The 20,364-nt window shown below is 43.4% G+C and overlaps 1 protein-coding gene across 10 annotated transcripts in view; it reads right to left on the bottom strand.

Annotated features, from left to right (window-relative positions):
* Positions 1-20,364, bottom strand: part of ANKRD44 (ankyrin repeat domain 44) — a 356,403-nt gene that overhangs the window by 6,092 nt on the left and 329,947 nt on the right. For all 10 annotated transcript variants that reach the window (XM_089330137.1, XM_051849306.3, XM_089330134.1 and 7 more), the window contains 9 exons: positions 19,108-19,195; positions 17,695-17,812; positions 15,929-16,145; positions 12,087-12,174; positions 11,077-11,160; positions 8,230-8,375; positions 7,681-7,763; positions 3,105-3,187; positions 564-655 (listed from right to left, as the gene is read on the bottom strand). In XM_089330137.1, the coding sequence (XP_089186263.1) occupies positions 564-655; positions 3,105-3,187; positions 7,681-7,763; positions 8,230-8,375; positions 11,077-11,160; positions 12,087-12,174; positions 15,929-16,145; positions 17,695-17,812; positions 19,108-19,195 (999 nt within the window). The remainder of the gene's footprint in view (positions 1-563; positions 656-3,104; positions 3,188-7,680; positions 7,764-8,229; positions 8,376-11,076; positions 11,161-12,086; positions 12,175-15,928; positions 16,146-17,694; positions 17,813-19,107; positions 19,196-20,364) is intronic.

Genomic DNA, 20,364 nt, shown 5'->3' with positions numbered 1-20,364 from the left:
GAATCAGCTCGTTTAGAAAAGAAGCATTATATAGATCAGGAGAAGCTTTCAAGCCTGGACACTAATTAAAATTTTTATTCATGTTCCCTAAATTTCCATACTGGGAATATGAGTTCTGATCTGGACTTTAAAAAAATGGTTTGATCTCAGAATGAATTGAAATACAATCAAAAACCTAGGTTTTTATCTGAGCCCTTGAGCATGCACTAATGACATGTGTAATCCCTAACTCTTCAGTGTATGCAGTTAGAATTCTGAATGCCAAGTTGGAAGTTTTTTTTATTTTAGTGAGTCTAAATGATTTTAACCACCACGCTGAGGAGTTAGAGACCAACTGCTGACACATGCAGAATGGATAGCACTGGTGGGCTATAGGTGGACCATGTGTTTTACAAAATGACAGACAGGACAAATTAACCTTGCTGGACTTCTCACACACATGGGACTTTCAAGAGGGAGAGAATTATTACTGCCTGTTCATAAGCTCCAACCTCTCTCATTTTCCTCTGGCTTCCATCGGCATATGGAAGACACAGGCAGTAATGTTTATTTTTTCCACTTACCATTTTCATCTACAGCAAGCACACAGGCTCCTTTGGCCAGCAACTCCTCGACTACCACCTTCAAGCCATTGCGTGCAGCAATGTGGAGGGGTCTAAAAAACACAGCATCAAGCATCACCTGGGACACATATTTGTGTGATATTGGGGCATTCTAGTTAGCCTATCCCACTAAAAGGAAGACTTAACAAGATATTTATACATACACTGCATCTCAATCCCAATGTCAGTAACAAGGAAGATAGAGAAAGAACACAGAACACACTGTATCGGGTTCTTGCTTGATTTCTGCCATAGCCTTGAATCATTGTGGCACACAGAACAGGCATAGACATTATCCATATATGTGCAGGTACTTAAAAAGTTCATGCAACAATAGAATTAAAAGACAAGCTTTTTTTTAACGTTTGAAAATTATTTGAGAAGTAGAGGAGAGAGGAAGAGACAGAGACTGACTCCCATCCATTTGTTCACTCTCCACATGCTCACAGCAGCCAGAGCTGGGGACAAATTCAAGAGCCAGGAACACAGTCTTGGTCTCCCACATGGGTGGCAGGAACCCAAATGCTTGAGCCATCACTGCTGTCTGCCAGCCTCCATGCTACCAGGAGTTAAGAGATTCAGCCAGGAATGGAACCCAGGCACTTTCATAATCATTAAACATTTGCTCTAATAAGCTTATTTTGGTACAAAAAAAAGTTAGAATATATGCACAGTTTTAAAATAACACACATATTCCATGAACTTTTTGAAGTACCCTTGTATATAATCTCAAATCTTATTATTACTAAAAGTACACAGATGTTTTACTGAATTCATAATACCTTAAAAAATAATGTTAACCTCTGCATACAGCACTATGTACTACCTAAGAATCTTAAATGGAAAAATAAATTCCTAATTGTCCTTTGTCTTTAAAACAAATGCATAAATAACTTTCTAGAATGGAAAATAAATCAGGTTTGAGATCTTTCACACCAAGGGTTACACTGAATCATATTAAAATATAATTGAGACAGGCCGGCGCCGCGGCTCACTAGACTAATCCTCCGCCTTGCGGCGCCGGCACACTGGGTTCTAGTCCCGGTCGGGGCGCCGGATTCTGTCCCGGTTGCCCCTCTTCCAGGCCAGCTCTCTGCTGTGGCCAGGGAGTGCAATGGAGGATGGCCCAAGTGCTTGGGCCCTGCACCCCATGGGAGACCAGGAGAAGCACCTGGCTCCTGGCTTTGGATCAGCGTGATGCGCTGGCCGCAGCGCGCCAGCCGCGGTGGCCACTGGAGGGTGAACCAACGGCAAAGGAAGACCTTTCTCTCTGTCTCTCTCTCACTATCCACTCTGCCTGTCAAAAAGAAAAAAATATATATATGTATATATATATATATATATAATTGAGACAAATAGCTTAGAAACTCTTCAAATGTATTCTGGGAACCTGATTTATAAAACTGTCATTTTCCAGTTAGAATACATAATGCTAATATATAATACTAATGTGTCCATAAGCCTATATGATTTTTCTAACAGTCTGCTAAAATTATATTACTATAGAAGTATCAGCAAAGAAAAACACAGACCTTAAAAAATGCTATGGCAGCGTATCAAAAAGAGGACTCTAAGCAAAACTGCCTAGCCAGGTCAACAACTGTGGGTGGGCAACGGTCAGCATCATGGAGAAAAATCCAGGTCTGCCTTTCTCACTGCTGTGCTCCCCTATGCTAGCCTGACACACAGCAGGCTCCTAATACTTCTCGAAACAATAACTATGACTCTGGGTTCAAGTAAGACTTTAAAAGTTACTTACGGCCGGTGCCACAGCTCAATAGGCTAAACCTCCGCCTTGCAGCACCGGCACACCGGGTTCTAGTCCCAGTCGGGGTGCCAGATTCTGTCCCGGTTGCCCCTCTTCCAGGTCAGCTCTCTGCTGTGGCCCGGGAGTGCAGTGGAGGATGGCCCAAGTGCTTGGGCCCTGCACCCCATGGGAGACCAGGAGAAGCACCTGGCTCCTGCCTTCGGATCAGCGCGGTGCGCCGGCCGCAGAGCACCAGTCATGGTGGCCATTGGAGGGTTAACCAACAGAAAAGGAAGACCTTTCTCTCTGTCTCTCTCTCTCACTGTCCACTCTGTCAAAAAAAATTTTTAAAAATAAGTAAATAAAGCCGGCGCCGCGGCTCACTAGGCTAATCCTCCACCTAGCGGCGCCGGCACACCGGGTTCTAGTCCCGGTTGGGGTGCCAGATTCTGTCCCGGTTGCCCCTCTTTCAGGCCAGCTCTCTGCTGTGGCCAGGGAGTGCAGTGGAGGATGACCCAGGTGCTTGGGCCCTGCACCCCATGGGAGACCAGGAAAAGCTCCTGCCATCCGATCAGCGCTGTGCACCGGCCGCAGCGCGCCGGCCCCGGCGGCCATTGGAGGGTGAACCAACAGCAAAGGAAGACCTTTCTCTCTGTCTCTCTCTCTCACTGTTCACTCTGCCTGTCAAAAATAAATAAATAAATAAATAAAGTTAAGCTGGCTTTAAAAAAAATAAGTAAATAAAAGTTACTTACGTGTGCAGTGCATTATTTTTTGCATTAATGAGGCTCTCATCTTGTATCTTGTCAAGTATTAACAAGGCACATTTCTCATGACCCTAATAAAGGAAAAGAAGTGATAAGATAAGAAACCTGAGACAAAGACACAGAGAGGTTCTTGAAAAATTACTTCACCACGCTTTACATTGCAAATGGATTTCCTCTGACTAGAAAACGTTCTACAAGGCTATTTTCTGAGAAATGTTTTTTTTTAAACAAAAATGGGCCCCAAGTACTCTAGGATTCTAAATAAGGTCAGTGAAAGAACTTGGTTAACATACATCTGAACTAAAAGGTTAACAGTTCAGAGATAATTGTTAGAATTAATGTCCAGAGGGCTCAACACATGCTAACTTGGCTCGCTCCGCTGGTAAACAGAGAGGATTAGGAGTACCCTTTACATCCCTCACCCTGACGTGTTGCACACATATCAAGTCCAGGCTCTCTCCTCAAGCCTTCAGTGACCACTTCAGTCATCCATTTATCCTTGGAATTCTCACTTATCAATTATCTGCACACTCACCATCATTTTCCACCTTGTATGGTGAAGGGACCCGACACCAGGAAAGCTCAGACTTTTCTTCCTCAGCTAGCGGGAGACAGCTCTGTGCCTTGTGACAATTGGTGGTGGATAATCTTAAAACACCCTCCTGTACCTTCAGGCCTGGTGGCCTTCTGAGGGGCCATGGCTTCCTAAGCCCCCACTAACCAATGTGTGGCCCACAGACCTCCAGCATCAGTGTGACCTGGGACATCTCAGGTGCCGCTCCAGAACTCATAAAGTGGTATGGATTTTAACCAGAACTCCAAGTGATTTGTTTGCACAATAAAGTTTGAAAAACGCTACACTTACATTCACTAACACACAACACCTTGAAAAAAAACTACATGAAACTGAACAGTACTTGTGATTTCCATGGGATTTTCAGAGCACAAAGGAACCGCTGAGACTTCTGGTATCACCTGGCATAGGTAACACTCTCAATATTTTAACTATGTTGCAATTAATCACCATCACTGGTATCGGCTATTTAAGGAACACCCTTAAATAGAATTTGAGAAATGTCCCTGGAACTTTTAAAGTCACTGCTGGCAGAGTATACACAATTGTAACCTTATCAGACAATGATTTTTTTTTTAAGATTTATTTATTTATTTGAAAGGGAGAGTTACAGAGAGGCAGAGAGAGAGAGAGAGAGAGAGGAGAGAGAAGAGAGAGAGAGAAAGGAGAGAAGAGAGAGAGGTCTTCCATCCACTGGTTCACTCCCCAAATGGCTGCAACGGGGGAACAGAGCCAGTCCGAAGCCAGAACCAGGAGCTTCTCCTGGGTCTCCCACATGAGTTCAGGGGCCCAAGGACTTGGGCCATCTTCCACTGCTTTCCTAGGCCATAGCGGAGAGCCAGATCAGAAGTGGAGCAGCCGGGACTCGAACCAGCACTCACATGAGGTGCTGGCACTGCAGATGGTGGCTTTATCCAATACATCACAGCACTGGCCCCGTGACTGATCTTTAAAATATTCATATCCTTAAGCTCAATAATTCTACACTAAGGAACGAAAAAGGGATAAATCTTAAAGGAATGCATAAGGAATGAATCTTAAAGGAACAAATAAGTATCCTTCAAAAGGATTTCTTGACAGTAAGCATTATTTATAATAGCATATTGGAAAAGAAGATATCCATCTACGAACAGGGGATGGATTAAATAAAGGATGGTGTAGTCCTAAGATAAAGCACCACCCTAGCGCTGTGGCACAGCAGGTTAAAGCCGCTGCCTGCGACACCAGCATCCACATGGGCACTAGTCTGAGTGTGGCTGCTCACTTTTTTTTTTTTAATATTTTATTTATTTATTTGACAGGTAGTGTTACAGATAGTGAGAGGGAGAGACAGAGAGAAAGGTCTTCTGTCCGTTGGTTCACTCCTCAAATGGCCGCAACGGCTGGAGCTGCACCAATCCGAAGCCAGGAGCCAGGTGCTGCCTCCTGGTCTCCCACGCGGGTGTAGGGGCCATCTTCTATTGCAGAGAGCTGGATTGGAAGAGAAGCAGCCGGTACTAGAACTGGTGCCCATATGGGATGCTGGTGCCGCAGGCGGAGGATTAACCTACTGTGCCACGGCGCTGGCCCCTGCCCTACTTCTGATCCAGCTCCCTGCAAATGGCCTGGGAAAAGCAGTGGAAGATGGCCCAAGTGATTGGGCTTCTGCCACCCACATAGGAGACCTGGATAAAGCCCCTGACTCCTGACTTCGGCCTGGCCCAGCACTGGCCCTCGTGGAAATCTGGGGAGTGAACCAGCGGATAGATTTCTCTCTTTTTGTCTCTCCCTCTCTCTCAGTAACCCTAACTTTCAAATAAATAAGTAAATATTTTTAGAAACCATGAAGAATTATGTCTAAGACATTCATAATGTATGATTCAGTAATAAAATAAGAGTATAAAACAATATGATCTCACTTTTGTAAAATCATATTTATAGATACACATATACATGAATACATATTTGCATTAAATATATATGTCCCTGAAATCTCATATGGGAGCAGGAACCTTGATAAACATATGGACACAACGCTATTTAAGAAAAAAACATTCTTTGCAAGAACTATGTACCAAGGTTAACCGAAAATGAATTTTAATGGAGAATGGGACTGGGAAGGGGAGAGGGAGGAGGGGAGGGAGTGTGGATGGGAGGGCAGGTATGGTGGGAAGAATAACTATATTTCTAAATTTGTACTTAGGAAATTTGTATTCCTTAAAAATGAATTTAAAATATTTAAATTAAAAAAGAACTATGTATCAGAAAAAAAGGATAAAGTAAAATGTGCATTTATTTGCCTCATATTATTTTTGGCTATGTTATTACAATGTCTTCAAGTAGAACAAATAAAAATAAATTAAATGGCTTATATTTTATTTTTTTTTAAAGATTTATTTATTTGAAAGGCAGAGTGACTCAGAGAAAAAGAAAGACAGAGAGAGATCTTGGGGACTAGTGCTGTGGCACAGCGGGTAAAGCAGCCACCTGCATGCTGACATCCCATATGGGCACTGTTCAAGACCCAGCTGTTCCACTTCCAATCAAGTTCCATGCTAATGGCCTGGGAAAACAGTGGAGGATGGCTCAAGTGTGTGGGCCCCTGCACCCACATGAGAAACCTGGACGGAGGAAGCACCAGGTTCCTGGCTTCGGTCTGATCCAGCCTCAGCTGTACCAGCCATTTGGGGAGTGAACCAGAGAATGGAAGTTCTCCCCCTCCCCCGCCGTGTCACTCTGCCCTTCAAATAATAACAAAATAAATATTGAAAAAAAAATATAGGGGTCTGTGCTGTGGCACAGCAGGTAAAGCTGCCACCTGTAGTGCCAGCATCCCTTACGAGTGCTGGTTGAGTCCCAGCTGCTCCACTTCCAATCCAGCTCTCTGCTATGGCCTGGGAAGGCAGTAGAAGATGGCCCAAGTCCTTGGGCCCCTGCACCTGCATGGGAAACCAGAAGCTTCTGGCTACTGGTTTTGGATAGGCACAGCTCCAGCTGTTGCAGCCAACTGGGGAGTGAACCAGTAGATGGAAGACCTCTCTCTCTCTCTCTGCCTCTCCTCCTCTCTCTGTATAATTCTGACTTTCAAATAAATAAATAAATCTTAAAAAATATATAGATCTTTCATCCACTGGCTTACTCTCTAAATGGCTGCAATAGCCAGGTCTGGGCCAGGCTGAAGCCAGGAGCCATGAACTCCACCTGAGTCTTCCACATGGGTGGCAGAGGCCCAGGTATTTGGCCATCTTCCATTGCCTTCCCATGTGCATTAACAGGAAGCTGGATCAGAAGTGGTGCAGCCAGGACTCTGAAAATAGTATTCTGATATGGTATGCTGGTGTTCTAAGTGGCAGCTTAACCTGCTGGCCACAACACTGGCCCCTATATTTCAGAAGTCATAGAATTAAAGTCTTAACCTACTCTGTGGTTCACAACCAAGGAGACGGATCCAGTGGCAGCATCAAAACAGACTGTGGTGAGTAAGCGGCAAATGCTATGGAAAGCTTGTGCTCATCATTCAGGATGACACAGCACATTCTCATCAGCCCAGCGTGTCTGCCCTCCCCATTCCACTTACACCTGAAAACACCCTGGGGAAACATGCTTCCTAAAAGGCAGAATTCTAGTGCCATCATTATTATTCAAATTATTTTTACAATGCCAAGTAACAGTGCTGGGCATGTGGTACAGCAGTTAAGATGCCACTTGGGATACCCACATCCCACACTGCAGTGCCTGGCTTCAAATCCTCTCTGTGCTCAGATTCCTGCTTCCTGCTGATGCACACTCTCAGAAGCAACAGGTGATGGCTAAGTAGTTGGGTCCCCATCAGACATAAGGGAGAGCAACACTGAGTTCCCGGCTCTCAGCTGTTGTGGGCCTTTGGGGAGTGAACCAGTAGGTGGGAGAGCTCTGCCTATCTGTCTCCCTGTTTTTCAAATGAAATAAATAAATATTTTAAAATTAATTTTAAAACCCCTTAGTAACAGTATTTTAAATTCATTTACATACTTTACTACTAGCCAAATGTAAGGGTGTATTCAAGTCCTTATCCTTTATGGTCAGATCAGCCTGGGCACTGTTCACCAAAATATCTATAGAAAAAGCCAAAAGAGGGTTATTTAGATTAGATGCTAATCACATACATTTTCAACAAGTTATTACAAAAATGACATTTCTATTAGTACAGTTCCCATTTGATGTTTTGAAAGAAAAAAAGGAACAATTTATTGCTATATTTGTTCTATCTCCAATATCAACAGGCATTACTTTTATTTTACAGCTTTCCATTAAGACCAGTTAGATGATTCTGCTCTTTTACCAGGTTGCTAAATGCTGAGAAATGCCACTGCACAAAGGTTGGCTCACGCTGGCAAGGTCCGCTAATGATCAAGTCACAGGGAACTGAAAATGCCTAAGCACATAGTTAGGTGGCCTAACTGAAACTGTTTGTGGCCCCTTTTCACACGTGCACACCAAGAACACGACTGATTTTTCAAATTCCCATTATTTTCGTTTGGGGAGAAGCACGAGTATGAAGTCCACATGACAAGCACATACCCACGGCGCCCGCCTGTCCGTTCTCAGCAGCCATCATCAGCGCCGTTTTCCCTGAATTGTCTACTGCATTCACTTGAGCGTTGTGTCTCAAAAGAAGCTGCAGGCACTCCACGTGGTCAGCAAAGGCTGCTGCATGGAGGGGTGTCCTCAAGAGTTCAAGCAAACACGATTTTAGTCCCTTACACTTTACCCTGTATTTGATCAATGCCTGAGAAACACACGCATGGTGGTGTCTTCAGGAGTTAAAACGTCTCAGTTCACGGGGACACTGATCAGGGTAGACTTTGAGGTGTCACCTATGCAAATGGCAGTCCCTAGATTTGGGGAGGGGTGTATGCAGGGGCCCTGTTAATGAGATTAGCATCTTTGGTTTCCCTTTAATCTTGAGACCCAGTGAGTTCATTTTCATCTTTGAGATAGATATTTGCAAAACTAAGTCTTCACGTTGTAGGTAATTGGCTGATTGAGTACAAATTTTTAAGAGTCTATGTCATCTAATGTGGGTGGCTGATTTCTCTGGAAGGACAATTTGGTATTATTTGTCAAAATTAAAACCTTATTGGGGGCCGGCGCCGCGGCTCACTAGGCTAATCCTCCGTCTTGCGGCGCTGGCACACTGGGTTCTAGTCCCGGTCGGGGTGCCGGATTCTGTCCCAGTTGCCCCTCTTCCAGGCCAGCTCTCTGCTGTGGCCCGGGAGTACAGTGGAGGATGGCCCGAGTGCTTGGGCCCTACACCTGCATGGGAGACCAGGAGAAGCACCTGGCTCCTGCCATAGGATCGGCGTGGTGCGCTGGCCGCAGCGCGCCAGCTGCGGTGGCCATTGGAGGGTGAACCAACGGCAAAGGAAGACCTTTTTCTCTGTCTCTCTCTCTCTCTCACTGTCCACTCTGCCTGTCAAAAAAAAAAAAAAAAAAAAAAAAAAAGAAAAGAAAAAAAAAACCACAAAAACAAAACAAAACAAAACAAAAAAACCTTATTGGGGGGCCAGTGCTGTGGCTTAGCAGGTAAAGCCGCCGCCTGCAGTGCTGACATCCCATATGGGCACTGGTTCAAGTTCTAGCTGCTCGACTTCTGATCCAGCTCTCTGTTGTGGCCTAGGAAAGCAGTAGAAGATGGCCCAAGTCCATGGGCCGCTTCACCTACATGAGAGACCCAGAAGCTCCTGGCTCCTGGCCTTGGATTGGCTCAGCTCCAGCTGTTGTGGCCATCGAGGAATGAACCAGAGGATGGAAGACATCTCTCTCTCTTGCTCTGCCTCTGCCTCTCTGTAACTCTGCCTTTCAAATAAATAAATAAATCTTTAAAAAAAACTTATTGGAGCTGGCCTAGTGGCACAGCAGGTTAAGCTGCCACTTGTGACACCTGTAACCCATAGAAGTGCTTCCTGCATCTGAGAAGGCAGTGGATGATGGCCCAAGTACTTGAGCCCCTGACAACCATGTGGGAGACTCGGGTGAAGTTCCTGGCTCCTAGCTTCCAACTGGCCCAGACCTGGCTGTTGAAGCCAGGCAGTGAACTAGTGGATAGAAGCTATCTCTTTCTCTCTCTCTCTCTGTCTCTTCCTCTCTCTCTCTCTGTTACTCTGCCTTTCAAATAAATAAAGTCTTTAAAAAGACATACAATTTAAAAATACTGATCTTTTAGCCTAGGACATTATTTTCAGATATACTTGGTCATATGTACAGACATGTGTATGAGAATGTTCATTAAACTACTCTGAAATAGCAAAATATTGGAGACAATCTAAATGTTTTTCAAAAGAGGACAGGCAAAGTAAAACCTAGTAAGCCAGATAATGAAATAACGTAGTTTTAGAAGGAATACAGTAGGGGTGGCTTTTGGTATAGCAGTTAAGATACAACATCTGCTTTTGATATAGCTTCCTGCTAATGTGTACCCTGGGAGGACAGCAGGAGATACCATAAGTAAGTGGGGCCCTGACACCATGTGGGAGACCCAGATTGAGTTCTGGGTTCCTGGCTTTGATCTGGCCCTGGTGCAGCTAATGTAGGCATTTGGAGAATGAGCCAGCAGACAAGACTGTCTGTCTCTGTCTTTCAAATAGATGAAAATAAATAATTTGTTTAAAAAATGGAATATGAAAAATCTGTATATCCTGCTATGGAAAAATCTCTAAAATATACTGAAACAGAGCACTGTGACAGAATGCATAAATTCTTTTGCATAAAAAGAACTGTGTGTGTGCATGTGTATGTATGTGTGTGTGTATGTATTATATATATGTTGGTAGATACATATAGAAAATATTTAGAGGGATTGAAAATTTTGGAAAGAATAGAGTATAGCTCTTTGAAAAGGCTGAGGATTCTGGGATAACAGGAGAATTTCTTTAAATTTTATATTCTTCATAAAACTTAATTAAAAAAAAACAAAACATGTTCGTGGGGCCAGCACTGTGGCATAGTGAGTAAAGCCACCACCTGCAGTGCTGGCATCCCATATGGGTACCCATTTGAGTCCTGGCTGCTCCACTTCTGATCTCTGCTTACAGCCTGGGAAAGTGTGGAAGATGGCCCAAGCCGTTGGGCCCCTGCATCCACGCTGGAGACTGAAAGAAGATCTGGACTCCTGGCTTTGGATCATCTGAGCTCCAGCCACTGCAGACATTGGGGAGTAAACCACTGGATGAAGACCTCTCTCTCTGACTCTGCCTCTCTGTAACTCTGCCTTTCAAATAAATAATAAATAAATCCTTTCTTTTAAAAAAGTCATGCTCATGTATTGCTCTTTTCAAGTAAAAAAAATAGGTATCTGGCTATTGTGAAATTGCAAAACAGAGACTATGCTGTATATGACAGAAGCCAACACCATCTCGGGACACTCACCTGCCTTTGTCATCTCTGCAGCTGACGATACTGGAATCTATGGCCCCGAGTAACAGCGATGCACAGTTCTCATGATCATTGATTCTGAAATGAAAATGGATCTTCATGTAAAAATTTCATTCTTCTAAAATTTTTATTTTCCCTCCTATCCCATCTTTCTATGCATTGGGTATCTAACAATCTGGTGCATTTTAAAAAAATTCTCATGTAAGTGTTTGTGGTACATTTCAGTGACAGACTCTGTCATCTTTAGAGGTTTCTTCCGAATCTCTACATGGAGGTAGGAGTTCGCTGCAGAGCACTGACACAAGATCTCCGGTAAGGAGTTTTGTACTACAAAGTAAAAAAGATAGGTTCCTTAAGATTTAAAATAACTCTACCACTGACATTGTCTTTATGCCTCCAACATTTTCCCAACCAAATTACACAGCTTTATGAAAAATCCAGAGACAGTGTCAAGACAAGGCATCCTCAGGTCCTGGGTCCTCAGGATGACCGTGGAAGGCTGACCTAAGTCACTACATTCTCTAAACAATGGCTTCACACTAGGAGACTGGGGCAAAAATTACATTTATCCAAAAAGGACTTATAGCACATGAAGAATGGAGAATTACAATATATAAAAATGTCTTCCTGGCATAAAATCTCTCCAGCCATATGTACACAAATTAGTGAAACGTTGACTTAAGTTTAGAATTCAGCAGGCAAATGAGAGTTATATCAGAAGAATTCTTTACATCATTGCAATCTGAAGAATTTCACATTTCATAGCTTACCCTACCAGGCAGTTAGTTTCCCTAAAGTGGAATGTGAACCACTCTGGAGCTGTGGCACGCCACCAAAGGCTGGGGGCCACACTTTACTATCAGACTTAATTGCTTCAGCAGAAAAATGGAATATTTCAGTCTTATCTGTAACCTGAATGCCTTTTTCCTTTCCCAAAATATAATTTCTCCATATTTGTTAAAAGAACTAAAGCAACACCATTAATTTCCAGCATTGTTACTTACATTGCACAGTGCAGTGGAGTAAAGGGATTACCAACAAATTTGCGGAAACATTTTTGCTCCAAAAGAACCTCTATGCAGTTTTCATTACCTGTAAGGAATCAAAAGAATTTAGGGAGTCTCCAGGAAATTTTGTTCCACACAATGTTTTTTTCATTAAGTATTGAGTTCTAGCTCATGAATTTTCCTGAATTGGCTGACTATTCATTTTCCATAGAATGAAATTTACAAAATGCCAAAATGCTATTAACTATGTTCACAGGTGTTCTAAGACATAATGAACAAATAAAACAGTAAAGGCCATATGTTTTGGTGTGTGTAGAGAGAGAAAGAGAGACAGCTTCTCATTTTAAGCAGAATAGGTTCTACAATAACATAGGCAAGCTTCAATATGCCTACATTTATAAAAGGAAATTGACTTTTCACCCACATGAATAAGCTGACTTATAGTTATGTACCCTGGTGAAGGGGAGAAGACACATATTTGAAATGATGCTAGGACTCTGAACTCCTACGTAAATGGCACTAGGAACAGTCCTTAGCACATGGTAAGCATCCCTCAGTATCTTTTTAATAAGCAGATGAACGAATGTGAGGAATTATTTTCAGCAGTAAAGCAGGTGGTTTCCAAATCAGCTGAACTTGAGAATCACACAAGGTCTCCGCTCCATCAGCTTACATGCCATGTGGTCGGGCAGTTTACCTGGTTTCTGTGAGTCCTAGTTTCCCATATATACAAGACTGGCTATGAACACCTGTTCTACTTACATCACAGGATGATGGGAGCTTTACCAACACAAGACCCAGGTGGGAAGGTTTCACTACTTGGTCTTGGAATACACATTGCTGTGCTGGAACTCTTCTTAGCTAAACTCAGTGCTACAATAATGAAAGTTTCCTAGGACCTACCCAGGACTGATGTAGATTGGACAATCTGCAATATTAAAACACAAATCAATGGGACCAGTGTTGTGGTGTAGCAGGTACAGCCATTGCCTGTGATACTGGCAACCCATATGGGCGCTGATTCGAGTCCTGGCTGCTCCACTTCTGACTCAGCTCCCTGCTAATGGCCTGGGAAAAGCAGTGTAAGATGGCCCAAGTGTTTGAGCCCCTGCATCCATGCAGGAGACCTGGAGGAAGCTCCTAGCTCCTGGCTTCAATCTGGCCCAGCCCTGACCATTGTGGCCATTTGGAGAGTGAACCAGAGGATGGAAGATCTATCTGTAACTCTTTCAAATAAAGAATAATAATAATAATAGCCCACAAATCAAGCCTTTCTGGTACCTCCTTCCCTAAAGGCAAAGATAATGCTGCTCTTAGGAGGATAAAAAGAAAAGGCAAATTCTACTGTTCAGCTTTCTGGTCACATTGAACCCAACCCCTCACCCTCTATTCATATGAATTCCCCTCAAGGACACTGCTCAGGACAGCACATACACACACCATTCCCTAGGTGGGGACTTTATGAATTCCAACCAAAGGGTCTATATAAGTAGAACTGGGAACTACTGAACTAATTTTAATATTTCTAAACCTTCGCCGAAGGAGATTCTGCAAAGATGAGAGCTTGAACCTTGGACCTAGAGGAAGCCCACCAGCAGGAGGTGAATTGCTTAGGTGAGGACTCCTCCTCCCCTGATTTTAGATGGACAGGGCTAGGAACAGAGATCCTCTGCCCCTCCTTGGATCCACCCCCCACACGTGGAGAGGACGTGGTCTGTGGCAGGTTTGCTACCTACTGTATAACCACTTCTCTTACTGCTTCTCCCCTCCTGTAGTTCTCCACGCCAGAGATCTCATAGCTCAGCCCCAGTGGAGATCAGGAGGCACTCATCCTTTAGCAGGTCAAGAAGAGTCACAATACTCCAGTGGCAGGGGGGAAACGAAACCAGGTTGAAGAACTAGAAAATCTGGCTCTCATGGAAGCAGAACCGGTGAAAAAAGAAGACTACAGTGAAAACAGAATGGGAAGTCCTAAGTGGATATAATTAGAAATTTGAGCATACACATGCATGCAAACACACACACACATACACGCAAAACCCTTTCTGGAATTAATAATCAAAGTTACCAATTTAAAATCTTATTAGAAAAATGAAAAATGTAATAATAAAATTATAGAAGTAAAATAAGAAATACATGGGAAAATATCCATGTAATCTGAAAGGTAGGATATCTTTTAAAGTAAGATTGGAAACCTAGATATCACAAAAGGTGGTATGACAGATTTAACTACAAAAACTAACTGCATGGACAAAGGCATAAGCAAGAAACAAAAATGTAACACAGAAAACACACAGAAGATCAAATCACTAAGACAAGGTGTTCCTACAAATTCAGCAGAAAGAATATAGTCGTAGGTACTTCTACAAAGTCAACAGGAAACAAAAATGGGCAAAGGATAGAAAAGCTAATTTCCAGAAGAAGTGCAAATGGTTAATAAACATACAATTAGATAGGGAGATGCAAATTAAAACAATAAGATAATTTTTGTAGCCTTGAAATTGACAAAAATAAAAAGGTGATATCCTGGGATGGCAAAGATGTGGGAAAATGTTAACTTTTATACATGTTTGATGAAGTAATAAATTATGAGCTCATTTTTGCAAAGATGGCATAATTTATTAAATTTAAAAATATGCACGCCCTCTTATTCAATAAGTTCATGTTTGGAAACTTCTAGTGCCATAATATATAAACACACATACTGTCACATTGTTTGTTACAGGAAAACAATCTGAATGCCAATAAACAGGGATCTGCTTGAGTAAATAATAAATTCCAGTTGTTATATGAGGGAACCTCAAAACATTTATGGACAGATAGAATTAAAAGATAAGTAATTTTTTTTGAAATCTATGTAGACATTTTTCACAATACATATTTTCCATTTGCTTTTGAAGAATGTTCATGTAACCATGAAATTATACACAGCTATGAAAAAGATCAATCTGTATTGATTTGTCAGGATATGTGCAATAGAATTTTAAGTAAATGCAGCCAAAAAGAAATATGATGAGATTTGTGATAGGATTCCAGCTTAAAAAATGGATGTACCTTCATTTGCATTCATATTTACAAACATTAAGATTCTCAAAGGAAAAGCTATGACAGACACATACCAAATTACATCAGAAAGTGGGCTTAGAAATGGACACTCTACTTTAGACACTTTAGCATTTTTGAAATGATCAGATAATTTTTAAATTAGCATGATCAGTAGTTCTGATTAGTTGTGTCATCAATTTTACTTTTTTTTTTTTTTTTTTTTTTTTTGGACAGGCAGAGTGGACAGTGAGAGAGAGAGACAGAGAGAAAGGTCTTCCTTTTGTCGCTGGTTCACCCTCCAATGGCCACCACGGCTGGCACGCTGCGGCCGGCGCACCATGCCGATCTGAAGGCAGGAGCCAGGTACTTCTCCTGGTCTCCCATGGGGTGCAGGGCCCAAGCACTTGTGCCATCCTCCACTGCCTTCCCGGGCCACAGCAGAGAGCTGGCCTGGAAGAGGGGCAACCGGGAAAGAATCCAGCGCCCCGAGCGGGACTAGAACCCGGTGTGCTGGCGCCGCAAGGCAGAGGATTAGCTTAGTGAGCCGTGGCGCCGGCCTAGTTGTGTCATCAATTTTAAAAAGTGGGAAAGTAAATATTTACTCAATGAAGCTATCATAGCAGCTACAAAGGGGAGGAAAACTATTAACAAACAAAAAATGAAAAACAAAAATTGGGTGCAGGAAGATTGGAAACCATGGTTTACTGCCTCACACTATGTTCTCTCCTTCACTGAAATCACAGTGGCCCTGGGTGGGAAGTCCAGTGGAATCAGTCACACAACAAGCAACTCACCATTGTAGCAAGCCCAGTGCAGTGGTGTGTAGCCTTGGTTATCTTTGAAGCAACAGTCCTCCTCAGAAAGAGCCATCTGGAGCAGCTCACTCAGCCACGTGGCGTGGCCCCTAGCGGCTGCATAGTGCAAGGGCGTCCTTCCTCTGGAATCTTTACAGAGAATTGACACTTCATCTTCCAGCAGCATCTGCACACACTCTTCGTGTCCTGTCATAATCTTATGCATTGCAATAAAAAAACACACACACAATTAATTTTAGAAGGGCAGAAGCTCAGGCAACAATGCAGTTGGCCGAGGCAGGGCTGATAGTACGATGGACCTACGCCTGGGACACAGAGAAAGCAGACTCTGCACTACTACAGAGCTGGACAACCCCAGCAAAATTCCTAACAGAAAAGTCTAAGATCTGGAAACATCTCTTGACTCTCTGAATATAATCATGACAGGTACCATAATGTGGAGGAAAATATCAGCTTAAAAATAGAGGATGTGAGTGAAATTCTGTTTCTGTCCATGAAACTTAGCAAATCACCCCTCTGTGTCTTGATTTATTCACCTGTAAATATGAAAGTTGTAATGACCTCACAGGTTGCGGTGAGGACTCAGGAGAGGCTATATATAAAGGCTCCCAGGCTGGTGCACAGCTTCCAGGAAGTGCTCCAGAAATAAGAATATGAATTTTGACCATGACCATGGAGAGTTCCTCTTCTTTTTATTTATCAGGGTCTTTGAGACCATCCCCACGTAGCAATTTTATGATTTTCATTTGTTTTCCATTTAGATCATTGGTTGTACATTCAAAAAAAAAATAATTCAGGAGTAGGCACATGGCACAGTAATTGAGACACCACTTGAGACACCTGCATCCAATATCGGAGCGCCGAGGTCTCAGCTCTGTTCCCAGTTGCAGCATCCTGTGCATGCAGGCCTTAGGAGGCAGCAGGTGATGGTTCAAATAGTTGGGTTCTTGTCACAAACATGAGAGACCTGGATTGGGTTCCCAATTTCCAGCTTTGGCCTGGCCCAGCCCCGGCTACTGTGGGTATTTGGGGACTGAGCCAGTGAATGGGAGATCTCTTTCTCTGTCTCTCTAGTTCCCTTTCTGCCTCTCAAATAAACAAAAAGAGTTCAGACTGTACAAAGAATTGACTACAGGATATATATTTCAGCTTCATTTGTAATAAAGAACAATTAGAAATAGCATAATTATTCAAAATCAGGTAATCATGGAAATAAATTAGGTTACTTGCACACAATGGAGCATTAAGAATGATGGCAGAGAATATTCAGTGACATGGAAAAAAGTCCTTGATCTATACTAACAAAAAAAGCATATTCCGAATAGTTTCTTCAGTAGTCTCTTTTGAAATTTAAAGTAAATTCATATACAGAAAAAAGGAAAAGGCTGGGATATATATGCATTCTCTCCAGGAGGTATGATTACCGGTGATTGTGATTTTCTTCTCTGTGATTAGTGGGTTTTTTTTTGTGTGTGTGTGCAAATTTTCGATGATGTTCATGTATTTTGTAATCAGAAAGAAAAACCAATTCCATCAACCATAGGTGTTCACAGATCCATTATCAGAATCTAACAAGAAATCTTAAAAGCAGGACCTAAGTGGACCTTTCATTATTTTACCTTTGCAAAAGATTTCGTAATGTCTTTTTGACCGAGATTAATCGGTTATACTCAGTTTTATAGGGGAAAAGAGGAAATAAATTCATGGGAAAATTGCTTGACTAAAGCTGAGAAAGATATACATACCCCTCTGTGTAAAGCTGTGCATCCCATGATGTCAACAGCATCTACGTTTGCTTCCTTTTCAAGTAACAAAGAAACAGCATCGATATGTCCATATGCTACTGCGAGCATCAGTGGGGTTCTAGGGAGAGAGATATACTGCTTTTATAAACGTGCACACTTTCAGCCGGAGGACAGCTTTTAATTCTTGGACACTGCTTAATATTTTCTGAGTGTTCCCAGTTTGCCATAAGCTATGTGGAGCACACTATCTGCCTCTGCTCTAATGCCATGTAGAGTGGTGTCAGTGGAATGAATCCCAGGGGTGGGGAGGGGAACCTACAGGGGAAGGTTCTTTCTCCAGATATTCCTGTGAACCCCACCATTTTCAGGGCTATGCAGCACTTACTAAATATTAATTGGGCAAAGAAGCTGTTTACGTAGAAAACCCTCTTGCTTCTCTCAGAGCAGCTCTACGTTCAGAGCATTCTATGTTGGATTGCTGCTCAAGACGTCATCCTGACAAAGCTTCACTTCCCTCAAGAGAAGTCGAGTGGGGAAGAACAGAGAGCTAAGATGCAGGAAGTGAGATCCTGGGTCAGCTGACAGCATTGACTCACACACCTGGGGCTCGCCACAAGCGCTCTTTGCCTCCGCATTTCCTATTTGTAAGAGAATACGCCAACAGATAGAAAATACTTTGAAAAATCAAACTTGCGGAAAAGTAAATGTACAAAGGTTACTTAGTGATGATCTCGTGAGGTTTGTCCTACTGCCATTATTCATTTAAACCTGGTAACGTAGCAGCTTCAGAAGAGGATGTGAGTGGGTAGGAAGAGGGAACCAAGGAAGGGGATAGTTTCAAAAACGCAGGAAACATGGCCACAGTCTTTTAAAGGCGGTAATTCTCATTAAGATATGCACACATCCACTCTTCTTGGATGCACATTATAGCACAAAGCTAGAAATTCACCCAAATGTAAAAAACTTCAAAAAAGTTCATGAAAAATGCATATTTTGAAAAAACTATGCATGGATTTTTTTTTTTTTTGACAGGCAGAGTGGACAGTGAGAGAGAATAGACAGAGAGAAAGGTCTTCCTTTTGCCGTTGGTTCACCCTCCAATGGCCACCGCGGCCAGCGCGCTGCAGCCGGCGCACCGCGCTGATCTGATGGCAGGAGCCAGGTACTTATCCTGGTCTCCCATGGGGTGCAGGGCCCAACCACTTGGGCCATCCTCCACTGCACTCCCAGGCCACAGCAGAGAGCTGGCCTGGAAGAGGAGCAACCAAGACAGAATCCGGAGCCCCAACTGGGACTAGAACCCGGTGTGCCGGCGCCGCAAGGCGGAGGATTAGCCTAGTGAGCCGCGGCACCAGCCCAATCTACCTCTTGTGATTGAAATGTCAACCCAAGGCCAAGTGTGAGAACACTTACTGTCCTTTGGCATCTTTCACATCAACTGCTTCTGGGTTGTCTGCAATTTCTAGTAATAGCCGCAAACATAGGGTATGGCCGTTAATTACTGAAAAAGAAAATAACAGACATTCTTTTAACAGACCAACACTACAAATATCCCTTGAAAATAAATTTATTTGGACTTCAAATCAGTGGTTTTCAATGGCTGCCAACAAATTCTCCTGGGTTTCCAGTTCATAAATGCTTCCTGACAAAGTCTGCACCAGTGTTGATCTCTCTCCCCCCTTCATTCTATCAGGGCCTTTTGCTTCTCAAGTTGTATTTTATTTGTTCATTTGAGAGACATGCACAGATAGAGGAGAGAGAGGGAGAAGGATTGGGAGAAAGAGAGAGAGAAGGGCGAGCAGTCCAACCAATAGTTCACTCTCTAAATACCTGCAAGGGGTGAGGAGTGTGAAGCGGGGAGCTGGGATCCAGGTCCAGGTCTCCCAGATGGGTGGCAGGAACTCAGTCCCCTCCTGTCTCCTGGGTCTGCACTGATATGGGACAGGGGTATCCTAAACCATGGAGTTACCTCTAGGCTAAATGCCTGTATCACCAAGGAGCTGGCACTTTGATACTCACCTTTATTTTCTGTGAGTTTTGTTCAAATTGAGGTCCTTTCTTGTCTCCTTGCATGGAACTGATAATCTCTCCCCACTTCTCTTTTTCATCCCTCTAAGTCAGTCACCCAATTTTATCTCATTACGCTGTGTCTGCCCTGCCTCTAGCCTTTTGCTAAAAGGAAGAAGGGGGGAGAAAAGGGAGTGGAGGGGGAAGGGGAGACAGGCAGACTGAAAATCAGGCTGGAGGAGCAAGGAGATGAAAAGAGGAGAGCAGAGGAGAGAGGGGAGGAGAGGAGAGGAGGGAGGAGAAAGGAGGGGAGAAGAGAACAGGTCCTGCGTCTTCTTCTGGGTCATCTTGCACTGGGAGGGGGAGCTTCCTACAACGTCCCGATTGATTACTGGTGGGCTGAAGCCAATCCTCGAGCTGATCCGTCCAGTCACTGCTGGGTGATGATTGCCTGGCACTCTCAGGAGACTCATGACTGGGACCCTGCGCAGGAGGACATCCTGGTGCTCTCCGACCTAGTCCTTCCCTTCTCTGCCTTCCAGGTCTCAAGCGCGATGTGGCGCCACTCCTGCTGCCTCCTCATCTTCCTTCCCCTGTCTGACTTGACTCGAATACCTCCAAGTTCCTTACTTGGGGGCTGCTGTAGGCTCCTCGCCCAGTGGG

The sequence above is a fragment of the Oryctolagus cuniculus genome, chromosome 3 (assembly GCF_051225735.1).
Source record: "Oryctolagus cuniculus isolate XC-2025 breed Fujian yellow rabbit chromosome 3, ASM5122573v1, whole genome shotgun sequence".
NCBI lineage: Eukaryota > Metazoa > Chordata > Mammalia > Lagomorpha > Leporidae > Oryctolagus > Oryctolagus cuniculus.
This window is presented reverse-complemented; position numbering and strand designations above follow the sequence as displayed.